Genomic DNA, 20,259 nt, shown 5'->3' with positions numbered 1-20,259 from the left:
TTGAGTCCACCTTTCAGTCCAGAAATAAATAAACTAGAAATTTTGAATTTGATTTGATTAAAAACCGAATATAATAGAATGATTATAATATTGATTGAAAATATTGAGTTATTAAGAAAAATTTTGAACCAGAAATAAAACACAAACTAATTCACTAAACATGGTCAAAGTCTATTAAGAAAAAGGTACAAAATTGTTGGAGTAAACGACGCTAGTTTTCTATTATGACAAGAATAATTTTTGTTGGTGTTATTTTCTATGACAAAACATCTATTTTAGATTCTATTACAGATTACAATGTGTACTTCAGAGGTATATTGTTAAATTTAGAGAGTATAAAGTTGGTGTAATTCACAAATAAATTTTAGTGAGTAATCTTGACGTTACTTGTAATAGAATTTATTGCGAAATAACATGAAAATTCCAAATTAATAGAAGCTCAACGTTTAGATTGAACCAGTCAGCAATAATAGCCTATTTATTCTGGGACAGTCAGAAATGGTAGGCAGCATTATTCAAGGCCTAAATTAGAATCATAAATAAGAAAAAAAATTATACAATTTTGAAAAAGGGTACTTGTATTTTTATTTCATAAATAAGAGGATGATTTGCTAGTTAGTATCATTTACCTTGACTATTCAGAAATATTTCCATATTATTCCTGAATATTCATTTACATGATTAACTAAGATTTTTGTGAAAAAACTTGCACAATGTAGTTCAAACTACCTTTGAAGAACATTACTATTGTAAATCGGGACTTTGATTGGTTGAAGCACATATGAACTAATGGAAAATCAGAATTCAGTTTTGTTAAACTAACAGACTTTCTTCAGATTGATTTCAATCAAGTTGGAAATTTAATTTTTAGTGAGAGAAGACTCAACGTCTAACACACGAAACATGTGGCGACCAAATATAACAGTGATTGATCTATGTTACCATTATTTCTAATCTAATTAGAATTGAATAAATACGTCGATCACAATTTCATTGAAAAAATATTGAAGGACAAGATGGTGATTGATTAATTATCAATTGATGTCTGGCTTCATTGAATCTAAATGCTCAATTGAATCATGGAATAATATCTTTCTAACATCTTGAGAAACCACAAGAATGGCCGTTTTCACACTTATTGAATGTCCACCGACATTCATCGGCCAACATTCATAATTATCCTCCGATTGGTTGAGAATTAGCTGTTGGTGAGAATCAGCCGATAAGAGGACAATAAATTCTGAGTGTCGGCCGACAATCGGTACGTGCAGAAACGGCCAATTGATGTAATTTGTTTCATTTGAATTATTGTTTTCATATTAAAATATTTTATAGTAGTAAGCTGCTAAAAATACACTCGCTAAAATAGATTTGAGTTTAATGACTTGAAATATATATGAAAGCAGTAACTCTAACATTGTGCACAGTAATTGATAAACGTACCTCTGGCTGTTGAGCAGTGAACAGCACTTTGAGTACTTGGTCGACCGGTCGCAGAGTGCCCGGCGCCAGGCTGTTCAACAGTTGCAGCAGGCTGGCCAGGTGCTGGGGCTTCTCGAGGATGACCTTGCCCTGAGCCAGCTTGGGCAGGATGGTGTCGGCCGTGTGGCGGGACAACTTGCGCCATCGCTCCTCCCATCGCCAACCCTCTCCCAGGATAAGGCTCAGTAGGTGCAGTACCTACACATAACATAATTATTACTTGTTTTGTTGTGTACACGTTCAAATTATAACAGAGGCAATGTTACATTTATTACATTTACATTCCTTAATCACAACATCAATGAATAACAAAAACTTTGCAGGTGTAGAGAACTTCAAGTATCTAGGATGCCCAATAAATGCCACAGGTAATAATGCTTATATAAAAGAAAGGATTCAAGCAGCTAATAGGGCATACTATGCCAATGTTGGATTATTTAAAAGTAAGTTGGTCGGCAGGAGCACCAAGATAACAATATATAAAACATTGGTGCGTCCAGTGGCAACATATGCGGCAGAAACTTGGGTGATGAATATGGCTGACGAAAATGCGTTAAAAATCTTTGAAAGATCCATACTAAGAAGAATTTACGGTCCCGTTCAGGTTAATGAGCAGCAATGGCGAATAAGAAAAAATGAGGAAATAAAAGCATTAATAAAAGGAGAAAATATAGTACGCTTCATTAAAGCCCAAAGAATAAGGTGGTTGGGGCATGTGATGAGGATGAGTGAGGCTAGAATGCCGAAAATAGTTTTTAATAGCAAGTTGCACAGCAGAAGAAAGAAAGGTAGGCCAAGGAACAGGTGGGTGGACCAAGTGATGGATGACCTGAGAAAGATGGGGGTAAGAGGATGGAAGGAAAGAGCCATGAACAGGGAAGAATGGAGGTGTGTTGTGAAGGAGGCCAGAGCTCACCTAGGGCTGTAGCGCCGGATAAAGAAAGAAAGAATCACAACATCAAATTAATGATTGGGAGAGAATCAACAGGATAAACCCAAAACTGTTCCTCTCCCTAATTTTGATAAAAATAGTTCAAATGAGGTTATGAAAACACTTTTATAAAGATCACAAAAATTTACAGTCCAAATATACATTATACTAAAAAATTTGTATCTCGGTTGATCAGAAAGATGAAACAAATTATTATTACACTTGAAAATGCATTAATAAATTGAAAAATATTAAAAACTTGATAAATTTGAAGCCAGAAAAATCACAAAAACATTCACTATCAGCATATGATCATATGTTGTCTACAGAACCAATGTAACCCTGGCCAATAAATCATTTGCAAATACAACATTATTACAAAGCAAAATGAATATACTAACATGGATAACAATACAACTATAGAGATATTCACGTTATAAAGTCAGTAGAAATGATATGACTACAGGGATGCCAAGTTTTTTCTTCTCAATAAAGAGTGGCTCGCCGAGATCAAGCCATCCAGATTGTGTCACCAGTATCACAGATCTTTTCTGAAGCAAGAGCACTTTTATGATACTTGATGAGTGACCTCATAGAATGGTTCCATTTCAACATAATTAACTGATTGGACTTCATAGTGGAGCTGAAACATACCTGAGGATATTCAACCAAACGAAGTAGCATTGTAATTAGGAATTCTCGCTGTGTTTCCAATTCCTTTACATCTCCCGGGGGGTTTGATGATAAGAAAGCATGCTCTACAACAGGAAGTAAGGCTGGAATACCTGAAAATGAAAATGCCAATTTAGCTAGAACTGAAAAATAGAGAGAATGTAAAAAAGCCTACAAAAGAAACAATATATATACAATGAAATGCCACTTGTGCCTATTGCACGCAAATTTCCCAAGCATATACTTACTAGTCACTTGGCGCCATGTGGTGGAACGGGTTGGCTGTAAGGGGTGATGTGGAGGCCAACTATTATTATTATTATTATTATTATTATTATTATTATTATTATTATTATTAAAATATATAAAAATGATGTGATAATTTATTCATTTATGAATACAACAGGTAACCACAATTTGTGTCCTTCACAAATACATCGGACAATTGAATGCAAAAATGTATAAAATAAAATACAAAAAGATACATAAGATCTTTACTAATTTACACAATATCGATAATAAATAATATTGCGGAGCTGCTATTTAACGATACAGTGATCTATGATACACATTGGAAACGTACGTGATTCCTTTTTCAATCGATCTATTCCTAAAACGCTATCATTAAAACTTCATTAAAATCATAAAAAAACATATTGATTGAAAATCAATAGATTAATCAATAAAAAATCCCAGACCATCGAATAAAATTCAAAATAGGAATGATTACTTTCGAACAATACAATTGTTTCTAGTTGTTTGTTCTTTTGTAATACAATAAGAATTTTAGTTGGAGATTATTTTTGAGAGAAGGCAATTTCGACTTACAATGTGTAACTGGATTTTGTCCACTGGCCATCAGACCGGCACACAACTGTATCACTCTAGAAAAGCTCGTCACTGATTTCGAATGATTCTTCTCATGCGACAAGTAGATAAGGAACTGGAACAGTTTTGGAATGAGCTCTTCTGCTCTCCTGCAAAAAATAATACAAATACAACTCAAATTTATTTATTCATTGATTTTAAATGACACACACACATAATCATAAGATGATTGAAAATTAAAAATATACCCTTTCTATTCCATTCCCAAATTTTGATAAAATTAATCCAAAAAAGGTTATGTTTGTTCTAAATGTCATGAGAAATGAAGAATTCAGAGTCTAAAAGACTCGACGTATTTGTAGAATTATGGTATCTGTATTCACGAATGATCAACTTCAGAGAGTTGTAATTTTTTCAAATCAAAATTTTAGAGAAATCGGGTGCACATTAGCAAGCATTGAGCAAAGATTAATCTGATTCAAATCATCCACGTAGTTTTAAGAAGAGTAAAACAAGAAAACATTTTTTCTAGTACAGTTAATAAAAAACTAATTTTAAGGTATATTTTCAAGATATACATTTGATTTAACTACTCATTAAATTTATATAAAATTGGGTTAATTAAGAAAAATATAAAATAAATAAGTGTTAATAATTGACCAATAAAAATGAATGGAGTTTCAACTGGTTTAGCACCAACTCAAGTTAATAAGATAAATGTTATACAAAATATAATAAATAAAACTTTCTTAATTGGGTATATGCTTGAACTTTTAAATTTAAGACTTGAAGTAAATGGTAAAGTTATAATAATAGTAATAGAGAAAAAAGAAGTTCGTTTTATAATTATTAGTATTTCTGTGATAAGAACGAGACTGATTCCATTAAAAACAATATTTAATAAGAATGACATTTTTGCTGCATAGAGATAAACAAATTTACAATAATTGAAATCAGATTTGATGGTATGGATTATTCTTACCTGATTTGACCTTCCTCCAAAAAGTCAAACTGTTTATGGATGAAGGTGATGAATATTTGATCGGAGTCTAGAAGGCAATAGTTGACGCGCAACTGAACCAACTGCGACAGTAAGTCCAGAACTGCTATCTGAATTGAAACACAACTTGTCACTGTATATTTCTGAAAACAAAAAAAAAGATGTTATAAGACTGTTGGCAATGGTTGAGTTCAAAGCCACTGATCAATTCCATCGGGGTTTTTTACGTTCAGTAAAAAACCTGATCACAGATGAACCACAGAATGAAAAGTCGGCTAGTATCTTGACGCCATAATCCACCATCTTGAAAGAAAGTGTAGCATTGTAATTACATCAGTAGTTTTATTTTCTAAAAAGATGATGCAGTCATGTGTCGTGGTCTTGGTGCACTCAAATCTTGGTTAGATTGATACCTTCCATTTTGTGTGTATTCTGTGGCTGAACGGTTGCTCATGAGTCATGACTGACAGATGTTTCCCCTGTTGATCATAAATTGTAAAAAAAAACTAGAACTTAACCTATTTCATTGTAATCAATTAAAATGGAAAACCATCAGGTGATTGGAGTAGTTTTAAATGCTTTGTAACATATTTTGAATGTTATTGAATTTATGTAATCATGAATTTCTCTGCTCCCAAATACATTATAATGGAGTCCATCATTTGTAAACAAACTCATATTCAGCCATGTCTGTTTACATTCAGCTACTCTATTTACGTTCTTTTCCATCGGTGGAAAAGTACGATTAACAGGTCAGTGAACAAACCGGATATGACGTATTTTTTCTTCTTATCAGTTAGACCAAAGACCTTGAAGAGGAATAAACGCACAATACCTATGCCTTCCCAATGCTAGCTCTTACTTGAAATCAAAGTTTCCATTGAGGTATTTTAGCGCGAGATATTATATAATATATATTTTTTGTAATATTATAGATCACAAAAATCTTCAAGATCTTTAGTATGTAATAATCTTCCAGGCTGTCCCCTTAATGGCCAATTTAAATTCCAAATAATCTAGCGCTGCATGTGAGTCTATGCATCGTTCAATGACAAAACAGTACTTCGTTCAGAGCCACGTTCACTCATCGATCTCATCGTTCACTCACCGATCAGTGGCTTTGAACTCAACCAATGAAATTATCAACTTTATCATTGATCAATAATGGTTTCTCCACACACCGATCTGAGCGATATAATTTATTGAATCTTGGTTTGGCTTGAATAACTGAATAATTCTTTACACGCTAAAATTTCTAATATCACTTATTTGATAGTGGGATTCACTTTAAGCTGTCAGTATTTCTTATAAATAACGTCAGTGCTTCACATTCAGCCAATGCTGACAGTCAGAAGTGGAGCTTACTATATTTATCAATTATTATTCTCACCTTTCTATACTGAAATTTACATAAAAATGTAAGCATTGGATGATGGGAAGTAGTAATGCTATTTATAGGGCCCAAGCCTGATGAAGCATAATCTCAGGCATTCCTGATTCCCGAACGCCGACCCAATCAGCTGATAATTAGCCAATCTGAGAGATTCGTCCGACTCGTCCGCCGCCAGTGCAGAAATGCCTGAGAAACCGCTTCATGTGGCTTGGCCCTAAGGAATGGTGACAGTTCAAAGCTGATCTCACTATATGTTGGTAGCACTGAATTTGTCTTTGAATTCCTTTTCTGCAGTATAGCATATAGATTTCCCTGTTTTTGTTTGATTTTCAAAACTGTCGAAAATTTGTCATCGTTGCTTGGAAAGTTGTGCTGAGGATCGATTAATCTGCATCTACAAAACCCAATTTTACTTTTTGCAAAAAGCAAAATCCTATCACATAATGCATATGAGTTATTAAACATCATCACAAAACGCTAAAAATGGAGTAATGATGATTTTTGAGAGAGTAAGAAAGTACTCTTTGTGAAGATTGAGTTTGAAGTGCTGAGTATAGTTATTGCCATTACTTCAATTCAGAAGCCATTTCAAAACTGAGTGAATATATAGCCTATACAAAATGACAAAGAATTTGTCTGATAACATTCACCTCAAAATAGTATAGTATTCACCTAGAATAGTATAGGACATACCTTGAGAGCTTGAATGACCATGGGTTCAAATGAGGATCAGTATTTTGTACAGAATCCTATCACATAATGCATATGCGTTATTAAACATCATCACAAAACGCTAAAAATGGAGTCATGATGATTTTTGAGAAAGTAAGAAAGTATTTTTTGTGAAGATTGAGTTTGAAGTGCTGAGTATAGTTATTGCCAATACTTCAATTCAGAAGCCATTTCAAAACTGAATGAATATATAGCCTTTACAAAATGACAAAGAATTTGTCTGATAACATTCACCTTAAAATAGTATAGTATTCACCTAGAATAATATAGGACATACCTTGAGAGCTTGAATGACCATGGGTTCAAACAAGCGAATGTATGATGCTAATGACGCTTTATCGGAGTTTCTGCCAGTATTGTTCTTGGAGTTGGCAATTCGTTCCCTCACATAACTGGGTCCACTGGAACAAGAATATATCAGAATCAATTAACGTTTTTTTCATAAAATTTCATCAATTCTTAGTAGAAAAAAAATATTGTAAAAATAAAACAACAATAGAAAGCAAGCTGAGGATAGCGGAAAAGTGACTTGAATTATAAAGTAGGTTGTGAAAAAAATGGAATGAAAGTTGGTTCCAATAGTTCATTGAAGCTTTTCTTTGTAAATTGATTCATAGAGCCTCTCAAAAACCAAAGATGAGATATAGTTACAAAAGTGAGATAATAAGTAAGTGAAATTGATAAAAGTGAGAATTATTATGATTTAAAATTCACAATAAATTATAAAACCAATAAAATGACTGTAATTACAGATTTCCAGTAAATTTGAATGAATGCCAAAAATATAGCTATTTCTAATTGAATGTGAATCAACAATATTATTTTATTTGCGAATGATTATTGCGACTGACGACCTATGAAGCCAGTAAAAACGACCAGATGAGTAAGCATGCAGTATTAAACCTGAATAGTTAACACCACTGGAGTCCATAAAAAGCAAAATCACAACAAATGATATTTGAAACAATAAAAGGAAAGAAAATGATTCATCAAAACGTTTAAAAACAACCAATCATTCATGAAGACCTCTACATTACAGAAAAAACAAAGCAAAACATTATTCCTTGAATTTACCAGAAAATGAATATTTGACAGTGATATTTTAAATTTTGAAAACCTGAACCCAAAAATAACAATGACATTTCATATTAACTACATATGTATTGCCTAAATAGTTGATCTAATAAAAATATGACACAAAATCCAAGCAATATAATGAAGTAAATCATGTAATTCAATTCGATTGAAACCCATGAGTGAACATTTTTTGATCATTCAAAACAAAATGAAAATAGATTATCCCAAATTATTTTTATTATGAATCCCAAAAGAAAAAACATGTGAATGATTGACAAGATGTGCTATTCCACCCATTTTTTTCTATCAAGGCTTACTCTTTCTCAATATTATCCAGTGATTCCAGTAAAATTCCGTATTTGGTCGGTAATCTGACATCAGACAACAAAATCACAAAATCAAAAGAAAATCACAACAAAATATAATCAATAAACTATTTTATATAATAATACTTATGTAAAAGACTAACACAAATATGTGAAAAAGAATAATGTACTTCATACATGTGGACGTGAGTAGATTTAAAGTATGTGATAGCTCAGTGATAAAAGGCGCTATCAGTATTTGATAAACTTATGACGGAACAGTTGTGGGTTTGAATAGCCTACCGCTAAACAGGACTTTCGATCACGTCATCACATTACACTCTTATCGAAGAAAAATGTAACTTATGATTAATTTTTCTAAATGGTCACCTTGTATTGAGTACATACTCAAAATAATCATAGGTCATAATGAGAAGTTTTCAGATGAAATTTCAAACGGAAAGAAAGGGTGCTAGTAATAGAGCGTGAAAAAATGCTGAATTCCCGACTCATGCCTCTCTTTCTTATCCTTCCTAATCTATATTTCATCTTTCATAACATTCATTTGAACTTTACTAATGCTCTAATCGTATGACCTCATTCAATCAATCTGGACAAATCAAACACGTACAGCATCAATAATCATTTTCATTTTACCGAATTGTCATTTAAAATAGTTCAATTTCTTCAATCTATGAAGAAATGTATCGTTTATTTTATTATTTTCTTCTTATTTCCGTGTAATTCAAAGAAAATAGTGTTAAGCATCAATAACTCTCCATGGAATATGTAGGCAATAATTACATAAAAATGAATCCACGATCAAACATTTTCTGTCAAATGATTAGATAGCGGTAAACGTAACTTACACATTGTAAAAAGACTACTTACGTTCTTGGTGTTTCAGTGCAGGTTTTGCTGTTGATTTCCAAGTAGTCTCCCAATTTAGTATAAGGCTGTTGAAAGACTGAATAGTAAAATCCAGAATAAGAGTCTTGAAGATTTGAGAGGACTTGTCTTTTCTCTCCCTTTTCTCTCTCCTCGTCCCAACGGGCAAGATAGTTTGCTCCGAAAAGACTTTTCAGCAGCTGGAATAATAATAGTTTTACTAGATTTTCTCAAGGAACACAGAAATCGGAGTTTATAAAAACCACTATTCATAAAAGCTATTACAACAACAAAATAAGCTTATTTTTAATCTATAACACATTAAAAAACCTTCCAACGTATGTGTGAGGTATTTTTGGGGACGCGACAGTCGAGGACTGCGACATTTGTGAACTGATTTCAGTCCTCAACTGTCGGGGCTGTGCAAAAATCAAAGAGTCCTCTACTGTCGCCTGGCGCAGGCAACATTTGAGGACTCTTTACCAGGAGTCCTCTACGGTCGCAGTCCTCAACTGTCAGAGTCCTCTACTGTCGATCCGGGCTTTTGAAAGAGTCCTCTTCTGTCGGTGTCCTCGTTTGACATCAAACCGTATTCCATTCATTTTTATTTATTCATTTATTGTACAAAATAATACAATCATAATATAATTATGATATTGAAGGAAAAAATGGACTGAGCCTGTACTATTTCTCTTCAAAAATTTTGATTAAGAGTTAATGTTGTCCAAAGGTTGAGGTTATGATATCACACACTGCTTCTTCACTAGATTTTTGGTCCAGAAATAATGATTTGAAGATTTTAAATTTTGAAGGTTGACATAATACTTTAAATGAATCACAGAGTGTATCACAATGAATAAAAAACTTGAGAAATATTGCAATTATTTGGAAAGTTTGAATACAAAATCACAAACCTACCCACTATTGAATTTTTACATGAATATGGATAAAATCATACTATAAACCGCTAAAATAATTTCTAAAACGCTTGAACACTTCAACTACAGCTTGATTTTTCACATACAACTACAAAAATATACATGCTTTGAAAAGGCTCAACTATTTTAGATTTGTGAACATTAAAAATTTTTTGCAAAGATACTATTATAACACCATCAATTTAATAGATTTAGATGATCAGGTACAATTGATTTTATCTACCTTGCTTTACTCATTGCACTTATTGTCTTATCTTTCATTTAACTCTTGTTTTAACTCTTCAAATGCAGAAGTTGCATAATAACTATCGTGAGGTCCACGTTATAATGACAGTGAAGAAAGATAGGAGAAAAACGTTGCCAAGTCTCTCCATTTTGCCACTGAGTGTACACAGCTGTTACTCAATTCATCCCATTAAATTTGTTCTAATAATAATATTATAATTTCCTTGAATCAATTTAATGTCAAATTAATCAAGAAAATATTTTTTTCGTAATTCGATTCAAAAATTTGCTTCCATAACTGAGATCAGATTTTTATTTTTATACAAACCTGAAATGGCGGCTAATTTAAAAAGCTGTGATACACCAATCTGAATTTCAAAACAACAGAAATTAAGTTATTTGGTAGGTTTTCTATTCCAAATTTCTTTTAAAAATAATAGAAAAACAGATATCCTATTTTAAATAAGTAATTTCAATGAAAATAATTATTCAATATTATTTATACCGGTACGAGTAGGTCTAACCTATATGTGTAGGCTAACTGAAGCATGGATGAAGTCTAGGATGGTTAGTTATCAACTTTTAAAATGTCATTTCAGGTACTTTAATTTGTGTTTCTCATACGGTAATGTCTAAAAATTATTTCATTGTTTCAAAAATTCATTTTAAATCAATTATACGACTTGTGTACTGAACTATTCTAATAGAATGAAGAAAAAAATGGCGGTGAGAATTGTTTACTTTTGTACAGTCACTGTCAAAAGTAAAAATAAAATATTCTGGCAAACGGACAACATTGCAAAGCTAGAGAGAGATAGCGCTGTCTGTTTTGTTGTATGATAGAAAAGAATAGCAACAGTATTGCCAATCGTACACTGCCATTATAACGTGGACCTCACTATATTTATTCATTAAAATTTTTTGAGAACTTGGTAAGATAAATAAATTGGTTACCTGTTGAACAGTCTTGATACTACAAGTTGGTTCCAGAGCCACAGTCACACAGAGACTGTGCAAAAGCTCTTCAGCAATTCGCCCTGATTCAGCCACACCCGAATATTCGAGAATATGTCCCAGAGTCTTCAGCACAACTCTCAACAGATTCACAAATTTCTCACTGGCTCCTCCTTCCAAGCTTATCTGTAAATAGTTATTTGTATATCTAGAGTGAAAAATGCCACTTTTTCTCCCGAAAGGAAAAAATTGATGCCCGAGGCGAAGCCGAGGGCAACAATATCCCTGAGGGAGAAAAAGCATTTTTCACTCGTGATGCACACAACATTTTTCCTCCACCAACATTTTTATAAAAACTGCAAATAAAGTAATTTTTAAAAACTTACGTGACCAGTAACAAACAATGTGTTACAACATAACCTAGAAAGTAAACAGCTGGCTTGTAATTGCAGTTCTCCGCCGACAGCGCTATGCGCTATCTGTTGGCAAAAGTTGTAACAACAATGGCCGACTCCACTACAACTATGATGAAGTTCCCGTTTCAAATTTGATTAGTTAGTGAGGAATATTCGTTGGCTGGTATTTTGAATAACATGGAATATAAAAGATATTTATACATTTTTATAGTATACTGATATGAAGTTTGTAATAACTTTAGCATACAAACATTATTATATTTCATATATGGATCAAATGTCTGGTTGAGGTATTGAATTTAGTTGGTTTAATGGCTACTCTATATGCTTCCTCATCTGAGCTTAGACCTTCTAACCTATTTCAAATGTAAGTTTTTAAAATAGAGATGCTTCCCATGTTATTTAAATTGAGTTACTTTTACGCTCTAGGGAGTTCTTCTGTTTTTTCCTCCCGAGAGAGAAAGAGAAAAAGTGACACTTTAGTATTATGTTCCAAGGAGTAAAGTAAACACTTTAGACAGTAGGTGAAGGAAAAAATAATTTGCATTATTGTAATTCCTATAATACGGTAGATGTAGAGATTTTTTGCTGAGGGTTATGAGTGCACAAAGAATAAGCTGGAGCAAGGTTGATGATGAATGATACCTAATATATAACTATCTTTTTATTATGTTAGGCCTCGTTAAGTGGTCACGATAAAGCCACCATTGATTGCCTTACATTAAAGCCAATAATTCTTCCATCATGTTGAAAATGTTCAAGATGAATTAAGACTCAAAAATTGATCATTCATACGCTGTTACTGTTTTGCCAATTGAAGAAGCATATCCATCTCAAACCAATAACTAGTAGTTCTGTGAACAGTAGACCTCACGCAGTATTCTCATCCACAAGTACCTGATTGAAACTATAGACCTTATGGAAATACAGAAATACAGTAATAGACTGGCTTCTCCACACATCTGTGTAATAACTTGTCAGATGATTTATGATAAATAATTCTATAGTCTGATTTTTACTCCAATATTGGCATATGAAGGAGGCTCCTTTTTCCTTTCATATTATCCTTGAAATGCAAAATTTCCAAAAACCTTGTATATACGTCGACGAGCAATTAAAAAAGGAACATACCTGTCAAATTTCATGAAAATCTATTACCGCGTTTCGCCGTAAATGCGCAACATATAAACATTTAAACATTAAGAGAAATGCCAAACCGTCGACTTGAATCTTAGACCTCACTTCGTTCGATCAAATATCTAAAAATTTAGAAGTAAACAATTATTATTAGTATTTGCGTTTGTTTGTGAAGAAATAACTGATCCCAAGTGAGAAACAATTATCAATTGTTTATTTGTTCTTGTGTTAAGAGAGTAGTTATGGGATGTCAAATGCTCTCATATGAATAGATAGATAGATCTAAACTTGTGGCTATGTAAGAAGCTTCCTCTAATTTAGATCAACCAATGCCTTATATATTTGATCTTTCAAGAAATTAAGATAGCCTACATTATAAATCTATTGAGAAATACTACCTTGTAATTAGAATAGGCGGCAATGAGATTCTCATGAAGTTTACAGTAATGCCGTAGATGAGAGAAGTGGCCGAACGACTTTCCTTTTTCTTCTTTGTTACTACCAGCAATAATGTTCACAGATTCTTTATCTGAAAACAAAACAAAAGCATGTTTTTCATAAATGTATGGAAAGTTTTAGTTAAATGTACGCTGGAATAAAAGTAATTTTGTTCATATAATGTAACTTATATTATGAATTACTTCCAGATAAAACTATTTCCTATAAACAGAGAGATGGAAACTCGTCGTCTTCTTCATGGATAAACATGGATCTTTATTAGCCTCAGTGAAATATCATAATTGGCATATAGGCCAGTCAACACAATACAATACAGCAAAAAACAAGGTATTATAGTATAGGTACTTGTTGAAAACAATGAACTCGCTAAGCTCAAGAAGCTAACAAATCCTAAAGGTGGATTCAGTATCAGTATCAGAGTGAGTGACCAGTAGAGTAAAGATATAATTTGCCACTCAACCCGGCGGAACGAATATGAATAGTACTATTAGAACTTATGGGGATAATATTCTAACTGTGCCGGAAACCTTCAATGACACTGATATGTGGAAATCCACCTATAGGATTTGTTAGCTTCTCGAGCTAAGCCTGTTCTGGTGTAGTATAATATTATGGGTGAGTATAATATAAAAGGTAGGGCTCCTTTAAAATATTTACCATGGCCTCTTCCTATGTATATTTTACTTACATTACTTTTGATTTTCCTATTCACCCTTTTATAATCATTGAAAGGCAAAAGTCCTTTTATATTCATTGAAAGCAGAAGTCCCTTTTTTAAATATTTTCCATGGCCTCTTCCTATGTATATTTTACTTACATTACTTTTACTTTTCCTATGTACCCTTTTATATTCATTGAAAGGCAAAAGTCCTTTGGTTTATGCAACCATGCTTTTTGGAGAAACAATCATGCGATATCCTCGATAGATACTCAAACCTTATTGTTTATTCCTGATTCACTTTCAGTAATCTTTTCTAGTACGTGATAGAAACCAACAGCCATAAACTGAATCATTTGTATCTAGTGTTTTAATTAAGTTTGAAACGTGAATATTGATGTTGTGGTACTTTCCCATAATTGAAGAGACTTGAAATGTTGTCAAAAATCCACTTTATTTAAATAAAAAATTAACATTTTACATCTGTTCAAGTCTCTTCAATCTAGTGTTTTGTTTTAATTTGTGCTGGAATTCATTTGTGTTAAAATATGATTGAAATAGGTCTTTAATAATTATCGTGTATGCGGAAATAATAAGTATGCGAAACATCATACGCTATGTACCCCTAGACACGGGAAGAGTCCTATATTTTGCATTGATTTATTCACACATTTCTTATGGCATTGAACTTTGGGGAGCTACAAATTTGCAGAACATGAATAAAATATTTATTTTGCAGAAAAGAGCAATAAGATACTTAGCAGGTTTAGGCTTTAACCACACTTGCCGAGATGCATTCAGAAATCTTTCAGTTCTCACAGTTCCTTCTATTTTCATTTATAAAGTAATTATGCTAGTGGTAAAAAATATAAACAACTTGATAACAAATTCAGATGTACACCATAATAATACTAGGCATAGAAATAATATCAGTGTTCAGTATCATAGACTTTATCTTTATAAGAAAAAGCCCAGTTATATTGGTGTGAAATTATTGAATAGGCTGCCAACTCATTTAAATCCTAGGACGCATACCTTTAAAACATACTTATAGAGGTTCTTAGTTGATAAGAGTTACTATAGTATTGACGAATTTTTAAATGGAATGTAGTGTGTTTCAATGTTATTTATGTATGCCAATGTAATTTTAATGTATGATTTACATAATAACTTGCCGTGTGAATTATCTTTTATAAAGTGTTTTGACTGTACATCTTCCTGACGTTATTCAACTGTATGGAATTTTTCTGTATTATTGTTGAATAAAATGAATATTCTATTCTATTGTAGAATTTCCGCAAAATGTTGATGATAGAATGAAAGACCATAATAATATACTCAACAATATATTTGTTACTTAACAAAACCTATAGGGAAAAATTAATTTCAATTAATTAATTAATTTCTATTAACAATTTTGGAACAATCACTGCTTGTTCTTGTTAAAGTGTTATGTATAATTGTGATAACTTAGTTTGAAGAGATAGCCTATAGTTAACTAAATAAATAAATAAATAAATAAAGGCTTTTATTGAACGAAATTTCATTACATTTTAGAAAATAATCAAGTAAATGTTAATACATTTTTATTGTAAGCATTTTCTCCTTGGCTGAGTGCCGTCAGGAGGTGTTGGCAAGCTTTTTATATATGAATTTTAATATTATTTATTTATTTTAAAAATAGACAATATATACAAAAAATAAGAATGTAAAATACTATTTTACAGAGGAAGAGAGCGTAATAGTACATCTTGTGTGTATGGATTAAAAACTGAATTCTTGAATCAAGAAATATCTGTACGCCCAAGCATCTCTGCAGTATTGTCCTATCAGCATCCAGTTGTCACCATTCAGGTACGTCTTCAGCTCCTCTACAGCAAGCAAAGTCTTTCCGAAGTATCGCTTTCTGAACTCTGCAAGCACCGGGCACCTGGCTATGAAGTGAACTACATCCTCTTCCTCCTTCATGTTGCATAGAGAACAGATCCTTACATCCTGCCTGTGGGAATATTTGTTGAGACGAATGAGCTCGGTCCTTGACTTCATGAACCACTTAATCAATGTGAAGTCCACTGGTTCATACACATAGTTTGTGAATTGCGTCAGTTCTGGATACAGGGAGTATCGCTGGCTTCTCTTAAGTCTGCCTCTGAATCCCTCTCTCAGTCCCTCAGTGACTCTGATAACAAGAGCCTCAACATCACCCGCAAGGAATTCCGTTGCTGAGACCCCATAAGCCGTTTCCATATTCATCCAGTCTCTGTACACAAACACTTTCCTCTCCATAGTTTTCTTGAGCAGAATATGCGGATAGTTATCTATATAGTTAACTACTATACTACTCAAAAAAAAAATACTCAAATAACTGCTCAAATAATATGAAATTTCAAATTGGGAAATTACCAGGATCCATTTTTTTCAAATTCATCCAATTCTTCAATAAAAATATTGGCAAACCAACACAAGAACCTACAGCAATAGAAAATCAGTAACTATTTTTTAAACCATTATTCTATCTATTCTGAACTGAAATATAATAATATTTTGCTATAGATTGTCAGAGACGATTTTATAAACAGAAACATTTTAAACCAATAAGTCAGTAATGACTTGTTATTTTACATTGAATCACGTACAAGTTTAGGGTACCTTACTCTCGAGTAAGAGCATACTCACGTATAAGTGTAATCATGTAAGGAGATAAGGGTGGAATTTAATGGTATAAATGGTATAATGGTAGAATACAAAATGGATAAATTTCAAGACCAGTATCTCGTTGAAAGTAAAAATCATTTATGTATAAAAATCGTTGAACAAATCCATACTTTGGTCAATTTATTTAACAAGATAAAATTATTAAAAACGTTTAAGGCGAACACCTATTTTCATAATAAATTAAACAATTAAATAATATCTAATGCCGTATAGTGAGATTGACATTTCTAAGTCAGTGGTAATAAGATGATAAAATGAAGATAAGATGACTAGGTTGTCACGTTTCTTTTTACTCAGCCTTCTATTTTAAGCTTTGTCTGCTTTGTCTAATAACAGAGAAGGATAGCAAACCAATGATAATTGGATGTTGACTTTATAACCTGAATCTCACAATAAGAACTTCCACACTGGAATATTTTGTGAATGAAGTAGTGAAAAGCAGGTATTTATTCAATTATTTAATTTGAATTTGATTAATTTCAATTATTTTATTTAATTTGAATCTCACTATAGAATATCTACACTGGACTATTTTGTGAATGAAATCGTGGAAGTGCTTACCAGTGTTGGTAGCAGCTGAGGGGGGCAGTTTGGCGGGCGAAGAGGCACGCGACGGTCGCCTCTTGACGGGCGACGGCGCAATGCCAACTCGCTGTGAGTGCGCATGCGCAGCCGGCACCTCCTCCAGCACCATCACAAACACAGACAGCATCCGCATCACGTGACTCACCAGCTGCTCGCTCAGCACCGCCAACTGTTCACAATTCAAACAATAAAAAATTTCCCAATTGAAATAATGAAAAACAATAGTGTGTTCCAAAATAATAATAAATTTCCCCAATTGAAATGAAAAATAATAGTGTTTTTGAAAACAACAATTTGTTTTAGAAGAAATTATATTTATTCATTCAAAATTACAAAGGTGAGTACAACAGGCAGAGCCCAAACAGCACTCCTGGCGTATTGATGAAACAAATATGAAAATTACAAGAATAAATTCGAAGTATTCTAGAAGTTATACAAGAAAATACAGAGGGGAAAACTATTTGAAGAGTGGATAGAGATTAATAGAAAACAGATGAATAAACAAACTATTATTGAACAATGAAAAGCTGAAATGCACAAGAAACGTCTTGATACAATAATCACTAGGCTATATTATTATATTTATTTTATGATTCATGGAAACAAAATAATCATCTAAAAGACATCAAGTCTTTTAATTTATCAAATTTTGTAATCTGTATTTGTTGTGTAATTGTTTCAATTAAGATCATACTCTAATTATTACCCTTTTTTAATAAATAAGCAGTGTGAACCCGTATAACAAAATGAATAGAGGTAAAATACTGGAGCAGGTACTGGATTACTGAATTGGGTACAGAATATAATCATCCAAACGTTATGAGATTTGAAGATAATCATCCAAACGTTATGAGATTTGAAAATTACCTTTTTATCGTGCAGAGCCGCCCACAGTTGAGTTCTATCATAATCAGCTTTTGTATCAACTGTCTGCAAACCACTTTCGGCAAGACCTATGAACATCAACATCGATAATAATTTAATATTAATAATCGTTTACAAAAATATCAAAAGCACATTAATGAATGATGAATATAATGAATCAATATAAATAATAGTAATTGGGTTTTCAACAATTACTTCAATGGATATTGGAAAATTCAACGGATTTCAAACAACTACTTTATGGAAACAGTTCTTCAAAAATGATTCACTTGATTGGGTGGATATCACAGTGTTGAAAACCCTATTCAATAAAATTTATTTGAAAATTTGATGTATTCTTTTATTTAATAAGAAGAAGTAACCGTTGGAAAATGTCCAATGACATTGAAGAATTTATAGCAACAGAAAATACGAACTGTTATGGCTTATTTTAATTATTGGAATTATATTAACAAGGACCTATATAGTTATTTTGAGAGACCTACATTCAAGTATACCCACCTGCAAGTAGATTCCCGGCCAATAGGAGAAGCCAGCTGTGAACTTCCAAGTCTAGAGATACAGAGGAAGACGTCAAATAAGCTAGAACTGTGGCAAGAAGACCGGAAGATGCACTAAAAGCATAAATAGAGAATTGCGTTAGTAACAAAGGAAATATTATAGTATTACCTTAACTATAAAAGTTGAAATTTTCAGTGTGATAAAATGTATTGATCGAGAAATTCACTTTTTGAGTAATTTTTATTTTTATTTTCGTTAGAACTGTGTTGCAGTGTAATAAATCCATGGATCGGTATATATTTGATTTTTGGATTCACTACTTTGTTTCTCAATATGTAAAAAGCTCAATAGAACTCACCTTACGGTGGATTTAGCATTGGAAGATACGCGGCCTAATTTACATTGCCATCCTCTGGGATACTCATTGCAGGGATACTTTAGTGACAACATTCCTAGGGTTTCACAGCATCCAGCCTGGAATATAACAAAAAAAAAACAATTTCAGACAAATTCATGTGAAGAAAATGATAGGAATTACTGTTATTCTTCTATAAAACCTCGATGATGATAATAATAAGACTTAAGTTGATATATTGCTGATTATTGAAAAGAACAATTTCTTCAAGTGAATAAGCTTGACAAAACCTAAAAAATTATTAAGAAGCTGGAAGATTTCAAATCGCATATTAGTACAGCTACAATGAAGTCGAATCTTCTATGGAGTCTCTCAAAATGTTGATATGAAACATAATGTTGAAATGAAACTTGGAACAAGAAGTTAATCACACAAATTATAGACAAAGAATTTCTGATTTTCGATTAACATATTAAGATTGTTCAATATTACTGTGCTATTTGAAGAACCGGTTAAAGAAGAAAATCCATGTGAGCTATCCGTTTTATGCAATGACAACTTGATTGATTCACAGGAAGCCTTTCGAAACAATCAAACCAGATAAACTCTGGAATTTCTTTACTTACGGTGAGAAATTTAGAGGTCGACTGAAGCAAAAGATGAGATAGCATGCTAACAATCCTGGACAGAACTGTTTCACACTTTGCGTTCGGTTTTGGAAACTCCTGTGACTCTGTAAATGAGATTAAAATTTATTTACATGAGAAAAATGCAATAATTTACTTAATTGCTTACAAAAGTGGTCAATAACTACTACAGATTACGTTCAAAGTTACATTTTTTAGTAAACGATCGACTTGGGATGAAAACAATTAAAAACACTAGAAAGTTGGTTTCTAATGTGATACAAAATTTACCATCAAACACAAGTTAATGAAATGAATTTATTTGATTTTACAGAGTTTATTTCCTTTTTATATGATGTATTTTATCATACATATTTAGTTGTAATCAATGTAGTCCAGTCATAGACATGGACGCAAAAGGGGTGTGCTTGCAATTTATAATGTAGTTCTGATTTTTTAATATATTATTTGGATACATGAGAGAAGTCCAGGACGAA

General features: G+C 32.4%; 1 protein-coding gene across 2 annotated transcripts in view; it reads right to left on the bottom strand.

The window, feature by feature from the left end:
• Nucleotides 1–20,259, bottom strand: part of LOC111054382 (huntingtin) — a 75,945-nt gene that overhangs the window by 33,364 nt on the left and 22,322 nt on the right. Inside the window, exons 15-28 of one of the 2 annotated variants that reach the window (XM_039419484.1) lie at nucleotides 19,763–19,869; nucleotides 19,140–19,255; nucleotides 18,782–18,894; nucleotides 18,263–18,348; nucleotides 17,372–17,564; nucleotides 13,377–13,507; nucleotides 11,426–11,611; nucleotides 9,312–9,508; nucleotides 8,433–8,486; nucleotides 7,316–7,439; nucleotides 4,896–5,056; nucleotides 3,914–4,062; nucleotides 3,068–3,198; nucleotides 1,444–1,680 (exon numbers count right to left, since the gene is read on the bottom strand). In XM_039419484.1, coding sequence (XP_039275418.1) covers nucleotides 1,444–1,680; nucleotides 3,068–3,198; nucleotides 3,914–4,062; nucleotides 4,896–5,056; nucleotides 7,316–7,439; nucleotides 8,433–8,486; nucleotides 9,312–9,508; nucleotides 11,426–11,611; nucleotides 13,377–13,507; nucleotides 17,372–17,564; nucleotides 18,263–18,348; nucleotides 18,782–18,894; nucleotides 19,140–19,255; nucleotides 19,763–19,869 — 1,985 coding nt within the window. The remainder of the gene's footprint in view (nucleotides 1–1,443; nucleotides 1,681–3,067; nucleotides 3,199–3,913; nucleotides 4,063–4,895; nucleotides 5,057–7,315; nucleotides 7,440–8,432; nucleotides 8,487–9,311; nucleotides 9,509–11,425; nucleotides 11,612–13,376; nucleotides 13,508–17,371; nucleotides 17,565–18,262; nucleotides 18,349–18,781; nucleotides 18,895–19,139; nucleotides 19,256–19,762; nucleotides 19,870–20,259) is intronic. The other variant, XM_039419485.1, reaches the window with a different exon arrangement.

Source organism: Nilaparvata lugens, chromosome 1, assembly GCF_014356525.2.
Source record: "Nilaparvata lugens isolate BPH chromosome 1, ASM1435652v1, whole genome shotgun sequence".
NCBI lineage: Eukaryota > Metazoa > Arthropoda > Insecta > Hemiptera > Delphacidae > Nilaparvata > Nilaparvata lugens.
This window is presented reverse-complemented; position numbering and strand designations above follow the sequence as displayed.